Source organism: Pristiophorus japonicus, chromosome 20 (assembly GCF_044704955.1).
Source record: "Pristiophorus japonicus isolate sPriJap1 chromosome 20, sPriJap1.hap1, whole genome shotgun sequence".
Taxonomy (NCBI): Eukaryota; Metazoa; Chordata; class Chondrichthyes; family Pristiophoridae; genus Pristiophorus; species Pristiophorus japonicus.
This window is the reverse complement of record NC_091996.1, coordinates 4,621,020-4,640,540: the sequence shown is the minus strand read 5'-3', so window position 1 is coordinate 4,640,540 and position 19,521 is coordinate 4,621,020. Positions and strand designations below refer to the sequence as shown.

Here is a 19,521-nt window from a genome sequence, read left to right as displayed (position 1 = left end):
TCTGTCTCTCTCTCTCTCTCTCTCTCTCTCTCTCTCCCTCGCTCTCTTTCTCTTTCTTTCTCTTTCTCTTTCTCTCTCTCTCTCTCTCTCTCTCTCTCTCTCTCTCTCTCTCTCTCTCTCTCTCTCTCTCTCTCCAGGCCTACGATGACTACGTCGGGTTTGTTCTGACACTAAACGAGGCCGTGAAAGGGAAAAAGCTCTCGTGCAACTATGAAACTTCCGAGGTAGGAAAGTCATGCTGGCACGCGGACTAGGAATCTGCTGAGTTAGTCCCCTAGATACAATAGAATATGTACGTAAGTTCCGCACTGGGGTGTAATGTGGAGGGCTGCTTTTGAAGGGTTTTAATGAACTACACCAACAACTTGCATTTATGTAGCACCTTTAACCTAATAAAACATCACAAGGTGCTTCACAGGAGCATAATCAGACAAAATTTCACATAAGGAGATTTTGGGACAGGTGGCCAAACGCTTGGTCAAAGAAGTAGGTTTTAAGGAATGTCTTAAAGCAGGAGAGAGAGGTTTAGGGCGGGGATTCCAGAGCTTGGGGGCTAGACAGCTGAAGTTACTAGAGGTGTCCTTTGGCACCTATACCCATTCCCGTTAAAGCACTCTTGTTTTGAGCATTAGATTAGGTTGGACTTGGAGAGTGCAATGTATGCCACTGTGAGTGTGCTGAGCTGTTGAGTTGGGAGTGGCTTAGCCAGTCACGTGATGTTTGCAAGACTCAATAAAACCCCATCCAGTTGAGTTCAGGGGATCCACGATCAGCCTGGTGGATGAACTGGTAATGTGTAGTGTGATTGTTAAACCTTTAGCTAATAAACCAACTAGTTCTTGATAGCAATGTGTTGCTATGAATTCTTAAGCAAAGAACCCATGAAGCAAATACATTACAGAGTGCAAGGGGCAAAGGAGCTGGTGCCAGATATTATTTTGCATTTCCTGATCTTTTATCAGTTGAAGGAATCTCCACCCGGCTGAGAGGATCCCGGTCCTCTCCTAGCTCCTCCATCAGTGTCGCTCATTACCTTGAGGACCCAGCAGAGCAGAGTGGGATGTGCGGTTTGTCCTTTGTGTCTCCCCACAGCACTGTTTGTCACACAATTGGCAGTTCACTATTTAGGAGATTGCAGACACGAACCAGTATTCCACCACACTGACTTGGCAGAGTTTATTGAAACTCAGAATTTTTTTTATTCATTCACGATATGTGGGCGTCACTGCCACAGCCAGCATTTATTGCCCATCCCTAATTGCCCTAGAGATGGAAGTGGTGAGCTGCCATTTCAGAGGGGCAGTTAAGAGTCAACCACATTGCTGGAGTCACATATCGGCCAGACCGGGTAAGGGCGGCAGATTCCCTTCCCTAAAGGGACATTAGTGAACCAGATGGGTTTTTAGGACAATCCGGTAGTTTCATGGTCACCATTACTGACACTAGCTTTTCATTCCAGATTTATTTAATTAACTGAATTTAAATTCCCCAGCTGCCGTGGTGGGGTTTGAATTCACGTCTCTGGATTACTAGTCCAGTGACGTAACCACTATGCTACCGAGTGTCCTGTAGCATCATGTCAGGTAAATGAGGAGGTCGCTGGCGGCCTCAGACACAAAATCAGATAACGTACGCATGGAAAAAAAAAAGAATTTGCATTTATATAGCGCCTTTCACGACCACCGGACGCCCCAAAGCGCTTTACAGCCAATGAAGTACTTTTGAAGTGTAGTCACTGTTGTAATGTAGAAAACATGGCAGCCAATTTGCACATAGCAAGATCTCACAAACAGCAATGTGATAATCTGTTTTAGCGATGTAGTTGAGGGATAAATATTGGCCCCAGGACACCTGCTCCTCTTTGAAATAGTGGCCGCGTGAAATTTTACATCTATCTGAGAGGGCAGACGGGGCCTCGGCTTAACGTCTCATCCAAAAGACAACACCTCCGGCAGTGCGGCGCTCCCTCAGCGCTGCCCCTCCGGCAGTGCGGCGCTCCCTTAGTACTGCCCCTCCGGCAGTGCGGCGCTCCCTCAGTACTGCCCCTCCGGCAGTACGGCGCTCCCTCAGTACTGCCCCTCCGGCAGTGCGGCCCTCCGGCAGTGCGGTGCTCCCTCAGTACTGCCCCTCCGACAGTGCGGCGCTTCCTCAGCTCTGCCCCTCCGGCAGTGCGGCGCTCCCTCAGCGCTGCCCCACCGGCAGTGCGGCGCTCCCTCAGCGCTGCCCCTCCGGCAGTGCGGTGCTCCCTCAGCGCTGCCCCTCCGGCAGTGCGGTGCTCCCTCAGCGCTGCCCCTCCGGCAGTGCGGCGCTCCCTCAGCGCTGCCCCTCCGGCAGTGCGGCGCTCCCTCAGCGCTGCCCCTCTGTGCGGTGCTCCCTCAGTACTTCACTGGGATTGTCAGCTGGATTATGTGCTCAAGTCTCTGGAGTGAGGCGTGAATCCATGTCCTATATGGGAGAGACCGAGAACTTAACCCGTGGGCATCAATCCCCTTCAGGCACGTGTCTGGTCTGGTTGGCTTGCTGATTTCTGCCTCCCATTGCCTTTCCAGTGATTGAGAGTTGGCTACCACCCAGAGACCCTGATGGCCTGAGCAATGCACTCCAGTCTTTCAAAACTATCCCGAATAAGACTATCTGACTCCTGGGAGCTTTCTCATGAGGGCAGACTTAAAGACGCATAGCACTGAGGAGTTGCCCTACTGTGTGGGTGTGTCCAAAGTGAATGTGAGCGACTGGTCGTCTGACTCCGCTACATGTGCTAGCAGTATTAAATTAATTTTATTCTGAATAAACAACCAATCTCCAACCCACATTGTGTGTCTTTCGGATGAGACGTAAAACCGAGGTCCCATCTGCTCTCTTAGGTCAACGTGTAAGGTCCCAGGGCACTTTTTCCAAGAAAACCCAGTGCCCTGGCCAATATTTATCTGTTGACCAACAACACCTAAAAAACAGACGGTCCGGGTCATCATCACGGCGACCGTTTGTGGTATCTTGCTGTGCGCAAATTGGCCGCCGCATTTCCTACTTTTACAACAGTGACCGCGCTTCCAAAACTGCTTCATTGGCTGTCGAACACTTCTGGGTAGCCTGAGGTCGTGAAAGGTGCTTGATAAATGCAAGTTCCGTCTTTCTCTCTGTTTGAACAGTGTGCTGGGACGTGTACTGACACCTTCCCTGTCTTTGTGTCTGCAGCCGGTGGAAAAGCTGGTTGTGCTCCTGAACACACTGGACAGGTGGATCGACGAGACCCCCCCGGTCGATCAGCCTTCCCGATTTGGCAACAAGGCATACCGCTCTTGGTATAGCAAGCTCGAGAAGGTACTGTGTCTGGTGTTCCGGAGGTTGTGTTGCCTGCCCGGCGCCGGGGCTAAAGGCATCTCCCCGTGGCTGGAGAAGAACTTGGGGTGGGCAGGGGAGGGTCCAATTGTTGTGGTCCGCGAAGGAACCCGACAACATAGGTAGAACTAAGTATGAGGTTCTGCTGACAGAGTTTGAGTCGGTGTCCAAATTAAAAAGCAGAACCTCAAAGGTAACAATCTCTGGATTGTTACCTGAGCCATGCGCCAATTGGCCTAGGGATAAGTAGATTAGCACTGTTTGTACATGCTCTTATGTTCTTAAATGCGTGGCTCAAAGCGCGGTGTGAGAGGCAGAGGTTTTGCTTCATGGGGCACTGGCCCCAGTACCGGGGAAAGAGGGGTCTTTTCCGTTGTGATGGGCTCCACTTAAACTGGGCTCGAAGCAGTGTGTCAGCGAATCGAATAACCAGGGAAGTAGACAGGGCTTTAAATGAATGGTTTGGGGGGAAGTGGGAGGATTCAGGAAATAGTCAATTTAAAAGCAGCAGGAGAAATGTCAAGGCTCTATAGCAGAGCAGAGATTTGGGTCAAAATAAGCAGAGTGGGTCAGGAAGGGACAGAGAGAGTAACAAAGGTCATAGGGCATTACTGACTAAGGTGACATCAGGGAAAAATAGGAAACAGTCAAAGCTAAAGGCACTATATCTGAATAGATGAATTCATCACGCAGATAAAAATGAATAGGTTTGATCTAATAGTCATTACGGAGACGTGGTTGCAAAGCGACCAAGGTTGGGAAATAAATATTCCAGGATCTGATCTAGACTTGATGGGCTGAACGGCCTCCCTCTGTACCATAATGACTCTCTGACTTAACTTTTAGAAGAGATAGGCAAAATGGAAAAGGAGGAGGGGTAGCCCTGATAATAAAGGATGGGATAAAGACAGTACAGGGAAAGGATCTTGGCTCTGAAAATCAAGTAGTAGAATCAGTTTGGGTGGAGCTACGAAACAGCCAGGGGCAGAAAACATCGGTGGGAGATGTTTATAGGCCCCCAAACAGTAGTGATAATGTAGGGCAGAGTATAAATCAGGGAATTAGAGGTGTATGTAACAAGGGTAATACAGTAATCATGGGGGACTTTAATGTACATATAGACTGGACAAACCAAATTTGCAGTAATAGTGTGGAGGATGAATTCATGGAATATATACAAGATGGTTTTCTGGATCAAGTATGTTGAGGAACCAACTAAGGAACAGGCTGTTTTAGATCTAGTATTGTGCAACGCGAAAGGGTTAATTAATAACCTTGTAGTAAAAGGGCCTTTAGGGAAGAGGGACCATAATATGATAGAATTTTATATTAAGTTTGAAAGTGATTTAGTTAAATCCGAAACTAGGGTCTTAAATCTAAACAAAGCAAACTACGTAGGTATGAGGGGCGAATTGTCCAAGATAGATTGGGAAACTACATTAACAGGAATGATGGTAGACAAGCAATAAGAATTAGGAGCAGGGATAGGCCATTCGGCCCCTCGAGCCTGCTCCACCATTCAATGAGATCATGGCTGATCTTCTCCCTCAACTCCACTTTCCTGCACTGTCCCCATATCCCTTGATTCCCTTAATATTCAAAAAACTATTGATCTGTCTTAAATATACTCAAAGACTGAACCTCCACAGGGGGTGGGGCTGGACCATGCTGTACACAGAGGGGCGGGGCTGGACCGTGCTGTACACAGAGGGGCAGGGCTGGACCGTGCTGTACACAGAGGGGCGGGGCTGGACCGTGCTGTACACGGACCAGGGGGCGGGGCTGGACCGTGCTGTACGCGGACCAGAGGGCGGGGCTGTCCCGTGCTGTACACGGACCAGAGGGCGGGGCTGTCCCGTGATGTACGCAGACCAGAGGGCGGGGCTGTCCCGTGCTGTACACGGACCAGAGGACGGGGCTGTCCCGTGCTGTACACGGACCAGAGGGCGGGGCTGTCCCGTGCTGTACACGGAGGGACGAGGGTGTCCCGTGTTTTCATGAGATCCCAGCACTTGCACTAATTTACTTTCTGGTCGCAGGAGGCCGAGAACTTGGTTTCCATGGTGATTCCCAACGAGCTGAGTGCTGCTGTCGCAGAGGCTGCCGTGTATTTAAAGGAGTCTGTGGGAAACCCGACCAGAATAGACTATGGAACAGGTAACCGTGACTTAATAACCTTGCATGTGGGCGTGTCACACAGAGAGAGAGAATCGGCAAATCAGCCACAGTGTTGGCTTTCTGCGTGTAGCTCTTGCTACAGAGAATAACTGTCCAGAGCCAGCTCCTCCACCATCCATTGCAAACCTTTCAATTAAATCCCAGGGTTATTCCTGTTCCCCTTTCCCCCCCCGAGGCCGCTGACTCTGGCCGGGGTACGGTCACACAGACCAGCATTCCTCCTCCAATCAAAAACAGATTGTGACCATTCATATCATTTGCTCTTTGTGAGATCTTGCTGTTAGCAAAGCGGCTCCTGCATTTTTGTGCATATTGTATTGCATTTTCAATCGAATACGTTGCACATGAAGCCCTTTGAGATGTTTATTAGACGAGGTGTAAAAACAAGTCTGTCTTCGATATGTAGATGGCAGCTCTGCTGTCTGGGACCTGTGGACAAGGGAGAACCACTGGATGTGGTGTATTTGGACTTTCAAAAGGCTTTTGACAAGGTCCCACACAAGAGATTGGTGTGCAAAATGAAAGCACATGGTATTGGGGGTAATGTACTGACGGGGATAGAGAGCTGGTTGGCAGACAGGAAGCAGAGAGTCGGGATAAACGGGTCCTTTTCAGAATGGCAGGCAGTGACTAGTGGGGTGCCGCAGGGCTCAGTGCTGGGACCCCAGCTCTTTACAATATACATCAATAATTTGGATGAAGGATGTGAGTGTAATATCTTCAAGTTTGCAGATGACACTAAACTGGGTGGCGGTGTGAGCTGTGAGGGGGACGCTAAGAGGCTGCAGGGTGACTTGGACAGGCTAGGTGAGTGGGCAAATGCATGGCAGATGCAGTATAATGTGGATAAATGTGAGGTTATCCACTTTGGGGGCAAAAACGTGAAGACAGAATATTATCTGAATGGTGGCAGATTAGGAAAAGGGGAGGTGCAACGAGACCTGGGTGTCATGGTTCATCAGTCATTGAAAGTTGGCATACAGGTACAGCAGGCGATGAAGAAGGCAAATGGTATGTTGGCCTTCATAGCTCGGGGATTTGAGTATAGGAGCAAGGAGGTCTTACTGCAGTTGTACAGGGCCTTGGTGAGGCCTCACCTGGAATATTGTGTTCAGTTTTGGTCTCCTAATCTGAGGAAGGACGTTCTTGCTATTGAGGGAGTGCAGCGAAGGTTCACCAGACTAATTCCAGAGATGGCTGGACTGACATATGAGGAGAGACTGGATCAACTGGGCCTTTATACACTGGAGTTTAGAAGGATGAGAGGGGATCTCATAGAAACATATATAAGATTCTGACGGGATAGGACAGATTAGTTGCGGGTAGATTGTTCCCGATGTTGGGGAAGTCCAGAACCAGGGGACACAGTCTTAGGATAAGGGGTCGGCCATTTAGGACTGAGATGAGGAAAAACTTCTTCACTCAGAGAGTTGTTAACCTGTGAAATTCCCTGCCGCAGAGAGTTGTTGATGCCAGTTCACTGGATATATTCAAGAGGGAGTTAGAAATGGCCCTTACGGCTAAAGGGATCAAGGGGTATGGAGAGAAAACAGGAAAGGGGTACTGAGGGAATGATCAGCCATGATCTTATCGAATGGTGGTGCAGGCTCGAAGGGCTGAGTGGCCTACTCCTGCACCTATTTTCTATGTTTCTATATTTCTATCTCGAGTGTAGAAGATTAAGGGGTGATCTAATCGAGGCGTTTAAGATGATTAAAGTAGTTGATAGAGAGAAATTATTCTCTCTGGTGGGGGGAGCCCAGAACAAAGGCGGCCTAACCTTGAGATTAGAGCGAGGTTATTCAGGGGTGGTCAGAACACAAGCAATAGGAGCAGGAGTAGGCCATTCAGCCCCTCGAGCCTGCTCCACCATTCAATAAGATCATGGCTGATCTGATCTTGTCCTCAACTGCACTTTCCTGCCCGCTCCCCGTAACCCTCGACTCTCCTGCAGTTCAAGAATCTGTCTATCTCCGCCTTGAATATATTTAATGACCCAGCTCTCTGGGGTAGAGAATTCCAAAGATTCACGACCTTCAGAGAAGAAATTCCTCCTCATCTTAAATGGGAGTCCCTTTTTTCTGAAACTATGCCCCTTAGTTCTAGATTCCCCCACGAGGGGGAAACATCCTCACTGCATCTACCCTGTCAAGGCCCCCTCAGAATTTTACATGTTTCAATAAGATCACCTCTCATTCTGGTGCCAGGAAAATCTTCTTCACACAAAGAGTAGTGAAAGTCTGGAATTCTCACCCCAAAAAGCTGCTGGGGCTGGGGGTCGATTGATAGATTTTAGTTAGGTAAGAGTATTAAGGGAACGGAACCAAAGCAGGTAAATGGAGTTAAGATTCAGATCAGGCGTGATCTAATTGACTGTCGGAACAGGCTTGAGGGGCTGAATGGCCTCCTCCTGTTCCTATCTTCCTGCCTCACTCCAAGTGGCCGTTGTTTATGTGGGTGTCAGCTGGGTATTCAGCTGTGGCAGATGGCGACAATGAACCCAGTCACACCCTCACCCCAGGTCACTACATGCATTATCCATTCGGTGTCACTACTGTATGCGGCAACGGTACAGGGTGCTGCAATTGGCCCGAGTGTCTGGGATACTTGGACCAATCGACCCATAGGCTGCCCTGGTCTGTATGGCTCAGTACTGCACCATCCATACTTTCACTCGTAGAGGTTTATCATCCTTAGGTCATCGATTCAAGGTCCACTCCAGAGACTTGAGCCCATAATCCAGGCTGACACTCCCAGTGCAGTACTGGGGGAGTGCTGCACTGTCAGAGGGGCAGTACTGGGGGAGTGCTGCACTGTCGGAGGGGCAGTACTGGGGGAGCGCTGCACTGTCGGAGGGGCAGTACTGAGGGAGCGCTGCACTGTCGGAGGGACAATACTGAGGGAGTGCTGCACTGTCGGAGGGGCAGTACTGAGGGAGTGCTGCACTGTCGGAGGGACAATACTGAGGGAGTGCTGCACTGTCGGAGGGGCAGTACTGAGGGAGTGCTGCACTGTCGGAGGGACAATACTGAGGGAGTGCTGCACTGTCGGAGGGGCAGTACTGAGGGAGCGCTGCACTGGCGGAGGGGCAGTACTGAGGGAGCGCTGCACTGTCGGAGGGGCAGTACTGAGGGAGCGCTGCACTGTCGGAGGGGCAGTACTGAGGGAGCGCTGCACTGTCGGAGGGGCAGTACTGAGGAGCGCTGCACTGTCGGAGGGGCAGTACTGAGGGAGCGCTGCACTGTCGGAGGGGCAGTACTGAGGGAGTTCTGCACTGTCGGAGGAGCAGTACTGAGGGAGTGCTGCACTGTTGGAGGGACAGTATTGAGGGAGCACCGCACTGTCGGAGGGGCAGTACTGACGGAGCGCCGCACTGTCGGAGGGCTGTACTGAGGGAGCGCCGCACTGTCGGAGGGGCAGTACTGAGGGAGCGCCGCACTGTCGGAGGGGCAGTACTGAGGGAGCGCTGCACTGTCGGAGGGGCAGTACTGAGGGAGTGCTGCACTGTCGGAGGGGCAGTACTGAGGGAGTGCTGCACTGTCAGGGGGCTGTTCTGAGGGAGTGCTGCACTGCCTGAGAAGCCATCTTTCAGATGTGATGTTAAACCGAGGCCCCGTCTGCCCCCTTAGGTGGATGTAAAAGATCTCTCAGTTCTATTTCAAAGAAAAGCAGAGAAGTTTTGTCAGGTGTCTTGGGGTTAATATTTATCCCTCAATCAACATAACATTAAAAAACAGATTACCTGGTCATTATCACATTGCTGTTTGTGGGAGCTTGCTGTCCGATAAATGCAAGTTCTTTCTTGTTTTTATACCAATTGATTATGCTGACAGCCATGTTCCCCAATCAGCAAATAAATAATTAGATAAGCTGCTCTTGGTCAACCAGGCGTTAGTTTTATAGGGCCCAAGTTTCCACACGATAAAAAACGGGCGCCCCTCCGAGCTGGGCGCCCGTTTTTCGCGCCTAAAATGGCGCCTAAAAAAAAACTCGCTGTTCTTGAGCGCCCTGCAGCTCCTTGTCTGTTTGGCGCGGCGCCCAGGGGGGCGGAGCCTACACTCGCGCCGATTTTGTAAGTGGGAGGGGGCGGGTACCATTTAAATTAGTTTTTTTCCTGACGGCAACCCTGCGCGTGCGCGTTGGAGCATTCGCGCACGCGCAGTGTGAAAAAAACATTGGCACTCGGCCATTTTTGTAGTTCTTTGTAGCTGTTTAATTTTTGAACATTTTTTAATAAAAGCACATTGCCATCAGCACGTCAGCACTGAGGCTTCTTGCAGCAAGCCTCAGAAAGTTGAGGCAGCTGTTTCCCTCCCCACCCCCGCCCCCCCGCGGGAACGAACGATGGCTGAAGCACTTTCACACAGGTAGGAAGATGGTTTATTTAATCTTTTCTTTGCTTATAAATGTTTATTCAGATTGGATTTATTTGTATAATATTTGTAGAAGTATAAATAAGGATTTATTACAGAATTTAATGAGTTCCCTCCCCCCCCCACCTCGTTCTGGACGCCTAATTTGTAACCTGCGCCTGATTTTTTAATGTGTAGAACAGGTTTTTTCAGTTCTACAAAAATCTTCACTTGCTCCATTCTACTTTAGTTTGGAGTACGTTTTCACTGTGGAAACTTTGAAATCAGGCGTCAGTGGCCGGACACGCCCCCTTTTGAAGAAAAAATTCTGTTCCAAAGTAGAACTGTTCTACCTGACTAGAACTGCAGAAAAAAAAATGTGGAGAATTGCAATTTCTAAGATAGTCCGTTCTCCACCAGTTGCTCCTAAAAATCAGGCGCAAATCATGTGGAAACTTGGGCCCATAATCCCTAAAATCATGTTTTGGAGCACAGGGCTTATTCACCCTCTGTGCTGTTCCACGATTGTCCACTAGATGGGGGTGTCTGTCAAGTAATTATATCGCCACACTTTGACACACTGGGATCTGGCATTTAAATCCAGAATGCCGCTACCAGCTCTGCAGATGTGTATTGTCAGTAATGGAAATAATGTATAACCACTCTTATTATTATACTGCCCCCCCCCGACAGTGTAGCAGTCCCTCGGTACTGCCCCTCTGACAGTGCAACGATCCCTCAGTACAGTGCTGCACACCGTCAGTACTGTCCCTCCGACAGTGCGGCGCTCCCTCAGTACTGTCCCTCCGACAGTGCGGCGCTCCCTCAGTACTGTCCCTCCGACAGTGCAGCACTCCCTCAGTACTGTCCCTCCGACAGTGCAGCACTCCCCCAGTACTGTCCCTCCGACAATGTAGCGCTCCCTCAGTACTGCCCCTCTGACAGTGCAGCGCTCCCTGTACTGCCCCTCCGACAGTGCGGCACTCCCTCAGTACTGCCCCTCAGACAGTGCGGCACTCCCTCATTACTGCCCCTCCAACAGTGCATCGCTCATTCAGTACTGCCCCTCCGACAGTGCAGTGCTCCCTCAATACTGCCCCTCCGACAGTGCAGCGCTCACTCAATACTGCCCCTCCGACAGTGCAGCGCTCACTCAATACTGCCCCTCCGACAGTGCAGCGCTCCCTCAGTACTGCCCCTCCGACAGTGCAGCGCTCACTCAGTACTGCCGCTCCGACAGTGCAGCGCTCACTCAGTGCTGCCCCTCAGACAGTGCAGCGCTCACTCAGTACTGCCCCTCAGACAGTGCGGCGCTCCCACAGTACTGCCCGTCCGACAGTGCAGCACTCATTCAGTACTGCCCCTCCGACAGTGCAGCACTCCGTCAGTACTGCCCCTCCGACAGTGCAGCACTCCCTCAGTACTGCCCCTCCGACAGTGCAGCACTCCCTCAGTACTGCCCCTCCGACAGTGCAGCGCTCCCTCAGTACTGCCCCTCCGACAGTGCAGCACTCCCTCAGTACTGCCCCTCCGACAGTGCAGCGCTCCCTCAGTACTGCCCCTCAGACAGTGCATACCCCCTCAGTACTACCCCTCCGACAGTGCAGCGCTCCCTCAGTACTGCCCCTCCGACAGTGCAGCGCTCCCTCAGTACTGCCCCTCCGACAGTGCAGCGCTCACTCAATACTGACCCTTTAAAGCTCTTCACACACACTGATCAATGTGGAATAGACTGCTGGTAGGGTGACTGAGACGAAAGCTGTGTGATCATTTAGAAGCAGTGGGATGCTGTGTGGGGACTTTTTGAATGGGTGAGCTAATGTTGGTCATTTGGCCTTTCTCATTTGCGTCTAGTGATCTCACCTTTCATTTCCAGCATTTTTTCAGTTGGATCAGAGTTCCCACACTCCATTAGTACATTCAGTGATAACCAGGGTCTCGCCATCAGAGAGACTGGCACTGATGGTGCCATTGGGAAAGTTTCTGGGGTTCAGACACTGAGCCCCACGGATGAGGGAGCTGGATTCAGACACTGAGCCCCACGGGTGAGGGAGCTGGGTTCAGACACTGAGCCCCACGGGTGAGGGAGCTGGATTCAGACACTGAGTCCCACGGGTAAGGATACAAAACATCGCCACAGGGTTGGAGCAGGTATGCTTTCTAAAAATTCATTTTTGTGGTGCGGGCATCACTGGCAAGGCTGGAGTTTTATTGCTCATAAGAACACAAGAATTAAGAGCAGGAGTCGGTCATACGGCCCCTCGAGCCTGCTCCGCCATTCAATAAGATCATGGCTGATCTTCGATCTCAACTCCACTTTCCCGCCCGATCCCCATATCCCTTTAATCCCCTGGACTCCAAACATCTATCGATTTATGTCTTCAATGTACTCAAAGACTGAGCCTCCACAGCCCTCTGGGGCAGAGAATTTCAAAGATTCACCACCCTCCGAGTGAAACATAGAAAATAGGTGCAGGAGTAGGCCATTCGGCCCTTCTAGCCTGCACCGCCATTCAATGAGTTCATGGCTGAACATGCAACTTCAGTACCCCATTCCTGCTTTCTCACCATACCCCTTGATCCCCCGAGTAGTAAGGACTTCATCTAACTCCTTTTTGAATATATTTAGTGAATTGGCCTCAACAACTTTCTGTGGTAGAGAATTCCACAGGTTCACCACTCTCTGGGTGAAGAAATTCCTCCTCATCTCGGTCCTAAATGGCTTACCCCTTATCCTTAGACTGTGTCCCCTGGTTGTGGACTTCCCCAACATTAGGAACATTCTTCCTGCATCTAACCTGTCTAACCCCGTCTGAATTTTAAACGTTTCTATGAGGTCCCCTCTCATTCTTCTGAACTCCAGTGAATACAAGCCCAGTTGATCCAGTCTTTCTTGATAGGTCAGTCCCGCCATCCCGGGAATCAGTCTGGTGAACCTTCGCTGCACTCCCTCAATAGCAAGAATGTCCTTCCTCAGGTTAGGAGACCAAAACTGTACACAATACTCCAGGTGTGGCCTCACCAATGCCCTGTACAATTGCAGCAACACCTCCCTGCCCCTGTACTCAAATCCCCTCGCTATGAAGGCCAACATGCCATTTGCTTTCTTAACCGCCTGCTGTACCTGCATGCCAACCTTCAATGACTGATGTACCATGACACCCAGGTCTCGTTGCACCTCTCCTTTTCCTAATCTGTCACCATTCAGATAATAGTCTGTCTCTCTGTTTTTACCACCAAAGTGGATAACCTCACATTTATCCACATTATACTTCATCTGCCATGCATTTGCCCACTCACCTAACCTATCCAAGTCGCTCTACAGCCTCATAGCATCCTCCTCGCAGCTCACACTGCCACCCAACTTAGTGTCATCCGCAAATTTGGAGATACTACATTTAATCCCCTCGTCTAAATCATTAATATACAGTGTAAACAGCTGGGGCCCCAGCACAGAACCTTGCGGTACCCCACTAGTCACTACCTGCCATTCTGAAAAGTCCCCATTTACTCCTACTATTTGCTTCCTGTCTGACAACCAGTTCTCAATCCATGTCAGCACACTACCCCCAATCCCATGTGCTTTAACTTTGCACATTAATCTCTTGTGTGGGACCTTGTCGAAAGCCTTCTGAAAGTCCAAATATACCACATCAACTGGTTCTCCCTTGTCCACTCTACTAGAAACATCCTCAAAAAATTCCAGAAGATTTGTCAAGCATGATTTCCCTTTCACAAATCCATGCTGACTTGGACCTATCATATTACCTCTTTCCAAATGCACTGCTATGACATCCTTAATAATTGATTCCATCATTTTACCCACTACCGATGTCAGGCTGACCGGTCTATAATTCCCTGCTTTCTCTCTCCCTCCTTTTTTAAAAAGTGGGGTTACATTGGCTACCCTCCACTCGATAGGAACTGATCCAGAGTCAATGGAATGTTGGAAAATGACTGTCAATGCATCCACTATTTCTAAGGCCACCTCCTTAAGTACTCTGGGATGCAGTCCATCAGGCCCTGGGGATTTATCGGCCTTCAATCCCATCAATTTCCCCAACACAATTTCCCGACTAATAAGGATTTCCCTCAGTTCCTCCTCCTTACTAGACCCTCCGACCCCTTTTATATCCGGAAGGTTGTTTGTGTCCTCCTCAGTGAATACCGAACCAAAGTACTTGTTCAATTGGTCCGCCATTTCTTTGTTCCCCGTTATGACTTCCCCTGATTCTGACTGCAGGGGACCTACGTTTGTCTTTACTAACCTTTTTCTCTTTACATATCTATAGAAACTTTTGCAATCCGTCTTAATATTCCCTGCAAGCTTCTTCTCGTACTCCATTTTTCCTGCCCTAATCAAACCCTTTGTCCTCCTCTGCTGAGTTCTAAATTTCTCCCAGTCCCTGGGTTCGCTGCTATTTCTGGCCAATTTGTATGCCACTTCCTTGGCTTTAATGCTATCCCTGATTTCCCTTGATAGCCACGGTTGAGCCACCTTCCCTTTTTTATTTTTACGCCAGACAGGAATGTACAATTGTTGTAGTTCATCCATGCGGTCTCTAAATGTCTGCCATTGCCCATCCACAGTCAACCCCTCCAGTATCATTTGCCAATCTATCCTAGCCAATTCACGCCTCATACCTTCAAAGTTACCCTTCTTTAAGTTCTGGACCATGGTCTCTGAATTAACTGTTTCATTCTCCATCCTAATGCAGAATTCCACCATATTATGGTCACTCTTCCCCAAGGGGCCTCGCACAACGAGATTGCTTATTAATCCTCTCATTACACAACACCCAGTCTAAGATGGCCTCCCCCCAGTTGGTTCCTCGACATATTGGTCTAAAAAACCATCCCTTATGCACTCCAGGAAATCCTCCTCCACCGTATTGCTTCCAGTTTGGTTAACCCAATCTATGTGCATATTAAAGTCACCCATTATAACTGCTGCACCTTTATTGCACGCACCCCTAATTTCATGTTTGATGCCCTCCCCAACATCACTACTACTGTTTGGAGGTCTGTACACAACTCCCACTAACGTTTTTTTCCCTTTGGTATTCTGCAGCTCTACCCATATAGATTCCACATCATCCAAGCTAATGAGTGAAGAAATTCCTCCTCATCTCTGTCTTAAATGGCCGACCCCTTATCCTGAGACTGTGCCCCCTAGTTCTAGACACTCCAGCCAGGGGGAGACACCCTTTCAGCATCTACCCTGTCAATCCCCTTCGGAATCTTGTATGTTTCAATGTGATCACCTCTCATTCTTCTAAACTCCAGAAAGTATAGGCCCAGTTTACTCAACCTCTCATCATAGGACAGCCCTCTCTTCCCAGGAATCAATCTAGTGAACCTTTGTTGCACCACCTCCAAGGCATATATATCCTTCCTTCGATAAGGAGACCAAAACTGTTCCTCTGTGGCTTCAGGTTTAATTGATAAGGAACCCACACACCAGCATCTCTTTTTAACCTTCAGCCAGTGATTCTTACTGTACAGAAAATGGGCTGAGTACCTCGGGATGCTGGGAGGTAGAGCACAGTGGGGCAGGAAGTGAATCTCTCAAAGACTGAGCCTCCACAGCCCTCTGGGGCAGAGAATTCCAAAGATTCACCACCCTCCGAGTGAAGAAGTTTCTCCTCATCTCGGTCCTAAATGGCCAACCCCTTATTCTGAGACTGTGACCCCTGGTTCTAAACTCCCCAGCCCAGGGGAAACATTCTCCCTGCATCTACCATGTCGAGCCCTGTAAACATTTTGTATGTTTCAATGAAATCACCTCTCATTCTTCTAAACTCTAGAGAATATAGGCCATCTCTGGTTGTCCTTGAGAAGGTGGTGGTGGCTCTTGAACCGCTGCAGTCCGATTTTGTCTTATAACACTCCTGTGAAGCGCCTTGGGACATTTTACTATGTTAAAGGCATTATATAAATACTTGTTATGTGGTGAAGTTGCTACCATAGTGCGGGCTAGGCGCTGGAGGTCATGGATCTGGGAGGTGCTGCCGAAGAAGTCTTGGTTCAGTACATCGTTCCTGTGCCGGCTCTTTGCACTACCCTGCTCTTTCCCCCTCATTGCCCTGCAAATTTTTCCTTTGCAATATTTATCCAATTCCCTTTTGAAAATTACTATTGAATCTGATTCCTCCACCCTTTCAGGCAGCGCATTTCAAATCGCAACAACTCGCTGCGTAAATAAATTCTCTTCACCCCCCTTCCCCCCTCTGATTCTAAATCTATGTCTTCTGGTTACTCTAGTGTATTTGCTTCATGGGTTCTTTGCTTAAAAATTCATAGCAACACATTGTTATTCAGAACTAACTGGTTTATTAACAAAGGTTTAACAATCACACTGCACATTACCAGTGAGCTTGGTGGCAGTTTTGAGGGCCAGGTCTTCAAACACTCTTCCTCAGGTGACCGAAGGCTGCACTGGCGCACTGGAGATGGTGTTGAATCTCGTTGTCAATGTCTGCTCTTGTTGATCTAAGTTCCCGGGCAATTATGGCAGTGTGGCATTCCGGCCTGTCGCTGTTGGAGTTGTCTATTGAAGCACTGACCACACTTGGTCAGCTCTGCTGGGCAGGCCACATCGTTTGCATGCCAGACATGAGACTCCCAAAGCACGCGCTCTATTCGGAACTCCTTCATGGCAAACGAGCCAAAGGTGGGCAGAGAAAACATTACAGGGACACCCTCAAAGCCTCCCTGAAAAAGGGCAACATTCCCACTGACACCTGGGAGTCCCTGGCCAAAGAGCGTCCTAAGTGGAGGAAGTGCATCTGGGAGGGCGCTGAGCACCTCGAGTCTCATCGCCGAGAGCATGCAGAAAACAAGCGCAGGCAGCGGAAAGAGTGTGCGGCAAACCAGTCCCACCCTCCCTTACCCTCAACGACTATCTGTTCCATCAGTGACAGAGACTGTGGTTCTCGTATTGGACTGTTCAGCCACCTAAGGACTCATTTTAAGAGTAGGAAGCAAGTCTTTCTCGATTCCGAGGGACTGCCTATGATGATGATGACATTACCAGTTCATACACCAGGCTCACAACTGCATACCTCATCGTGGGTGACCTAGACCCAACTGGCTGGGGTTTTATTGAGTCTTGTGAACATCACGTGACCGGCTAAGCCACTCGCAACAAACCTGTGAGCATACTCACCGGTACATACATTACAGGCACCAACACTTTTGTCGCTGCAAACAGTTTCTCCTTATTTACTCTATCCAAACCCCTCATACTTTTGAACACTTCTATTAAATCTCCCTTTAACTTCCTTTGCACTGAAGGAAACAATCCCAGCTTCTCTATTCTGTTTTCATCTTAATTTAACACACTAATAACCCTGACTCAATTTGCTTTCTCGCAGTACACCTTAACATGCAGCCTGGACCTGAATCGGTTCACAGTTTGAGCCACGTACTCTGTTGCTGAACTGCTGCCAAAAATGAATCTAGTTGTTACTAGCCTCCCCTTGCCCGGTGGCCCTGTACAGGGGGCATGGAGTGCCCGTAGGTCCGCAACTGGTGGGCACCGCAAGAACTGGAGCATCTTATTGACGCCAGCAATAGCTGGTGATTTAATTTTATAAGTTTCCTTTTGTTGAACGTTTGTTTTATAAAAGGAAGACTTGCATTTCTACAGCGCTTTTCACGATCACCGGACGCCCCAAAGAGCTTTACAGTCAATGAAGTACTCTTGGAGTGTAGTCACTGTTGTAATGTGGGAAACACGGCAGCCAATTTGCGCACAGCAAGCTCCCACAAACAGCAATGTGATAATGACAAGATAATCTGTTTTAGTAATGTTGGTTGAGAGATAAATATTGGCCCCAGGACAATGGTTAAGGTTAGGTTCCTTTATTAGTTGTGCCCCTTTTATATATTAAGAAGCTAAAGTGGGGTTTGGGGGGAGGGGGGTGACGGGTGCACATGTAAATTGTTTTTTCTGTTTGACACTCACTGAGGACAAATAGTGTAATCTGTCTGGATGGTTTGAGAAAAAGCCGCTCTGCCTCCCACCTCGCCCAAGTGTTGAAATTGCAATAAAGATCAGACTATTACATTCATAGATACCAGCCTCCTCCTGCCATTGTTCTGTAACCTGCCACTGGGAGAGATGGTGGGAAACTTGCCCCTATTTTCCCCCACTTGGGGAAGCGCCTGTTCTCCATGCCGCTGTGAAAAGGCAGGGACTGAGCCTCCCAAATGTTCCATCCAACTACCTGTGATGCCTCCTGTTGGAGCGCCAGCTTCCTGCAAAACCAGGCTGATGAATTTTTTTTTTTTAAAAAGGAAGTTCCATACTTTTCCCCAGCCAGGATGTGCTAAAAAAAATGGGTTCAGCGTCACTGGGCTAAGGGGAGAGGTATCTGTGGGTGTGGGGCTGGTGTGGATGGGGCCGTGCGTGATGGATAAGAACAAGTATGGGCTCCGCTGCAATGCACCCCTCGGTGGAATAGCCTGCCCGTGTTCCACTGTCCAGGATCAGAGATGCAGAATGGCCGCATGGGAATAGTACCAGAGGGCAGGTTGGAGCATTCAGGAGCGAAGGGTAGATGATTAGTTTCCATCTGGAGATGTCTCCCTCTCTCGCTTCCCTCCTTTGTGCCCAGTCATAATGAAGCGGTAATGACTTGTTCTGTCTTCCCCCTCCGACACAGGCCACGAGGCTGCGTTTGCTGCGTTCCTCTGCTGTCTCTGTAAGATTGGAGTCCTGAAGGCAGATGACCAGCTTGCCATTGTGTTTTGCATATTTGATCGGTGAGTCCAACTTGTGCTATTGGGAACTGTCCTCCTTGTGTGCACGTACATGATTAAAGCACTATCACACGTGGGATGAGTTGCTGCTTTGGATTTGAATCCACTGCAGGATGATTGGGATAAGTCTTCTCTCTCTCTCTTCTGGTTGCAACAATAACTTGCGCCTTTAACATAGTAAAATATCCCAAGCCGCTTCACAGGAACGTAAATCAGACAAAAATTTGATGCTGAGCCACATGAGCTATTAGGACAGGTGACCAAAAGCTTGGTCAAAGAGATAGGTTTTAGTGAGCGTCTTAAAGGAGGAGAAAGAGGCAGAGAGGTTTAGGGACAAATTCCAAGAGGATAGAATTGGAGGAACGCAGTGATCTTGGAGGGTTGTAGGGCTGGAGGAGGTTGCGGAGATAGGGAGGGGCAAGGGCCATGGAGGGATTTGAACAACCAGGAGGAGAATTTCAAATTCGTGGCATAGCCGGACCGGGAGCCGATGTAGGTCAGCGAGCAGAGTGATGGGTGAACAGAGACTTGTATAAAACGCTTTGGGGCTGTTCCAATCCAATTTGTTTTCTGTGCGTTTGTCAACCACAATAGAGAAACGTGACATTAACTTGCTCCTAACCCTCTGCGATTGGTTGTTAAGGAGATTGCAAGACCAGCATTCCTTCGGTGCTGCCCCTCAGTTAGGGTTGGTAACTCAGCCTGTGGCGTGATATGGCAGTTCCACCTCACGTGTCTCACTGTCCCTCTCACTCTGTTTTTTGATTGTAACATTCAGCAATCATAGAAATTTACAGCACGGAAGGAGGCCATTTCAGCCCATCGTGACTGCGCCAGCCGGCCAAGAGCTATCCAGCCGAATCCCACTATCAAGCTCTCAGTCCGT

At 49.3% G+C, this 19,521-nt stretch overlaps 1 protein-coding gene across 1 annotated transcript in view; it reads left to right on the top strand.

Moving 5' to 3' along the window:
- The window catches only part of ptpa (protein phosphatase 2 phosphatase activator), a 77,146-nt gene that overhangs the window by 7,712 nt on the left and 49,913 nt on the right, over nt 1–19,521 (top strand). Inside the window, exons 2-5 of the mRNA XM_070863584.1 lie at nt 138–224; nt 3,196–3,321; nt 5,379–5,496; nt 18,539–18,638. Of these exons, the coding sequence (XP_070719685.1) occupies nt 138–224; nt 3,196–3,321; nt 5,379–5,496; nt 18,539–18,638 (431 nt within the window). The remainder of the gene's footprint in view (nt 1–137; nt 225–3,195; nt 3,322–5,378; nt 5,497–18,538; nt 18,639–19,521) is intronic.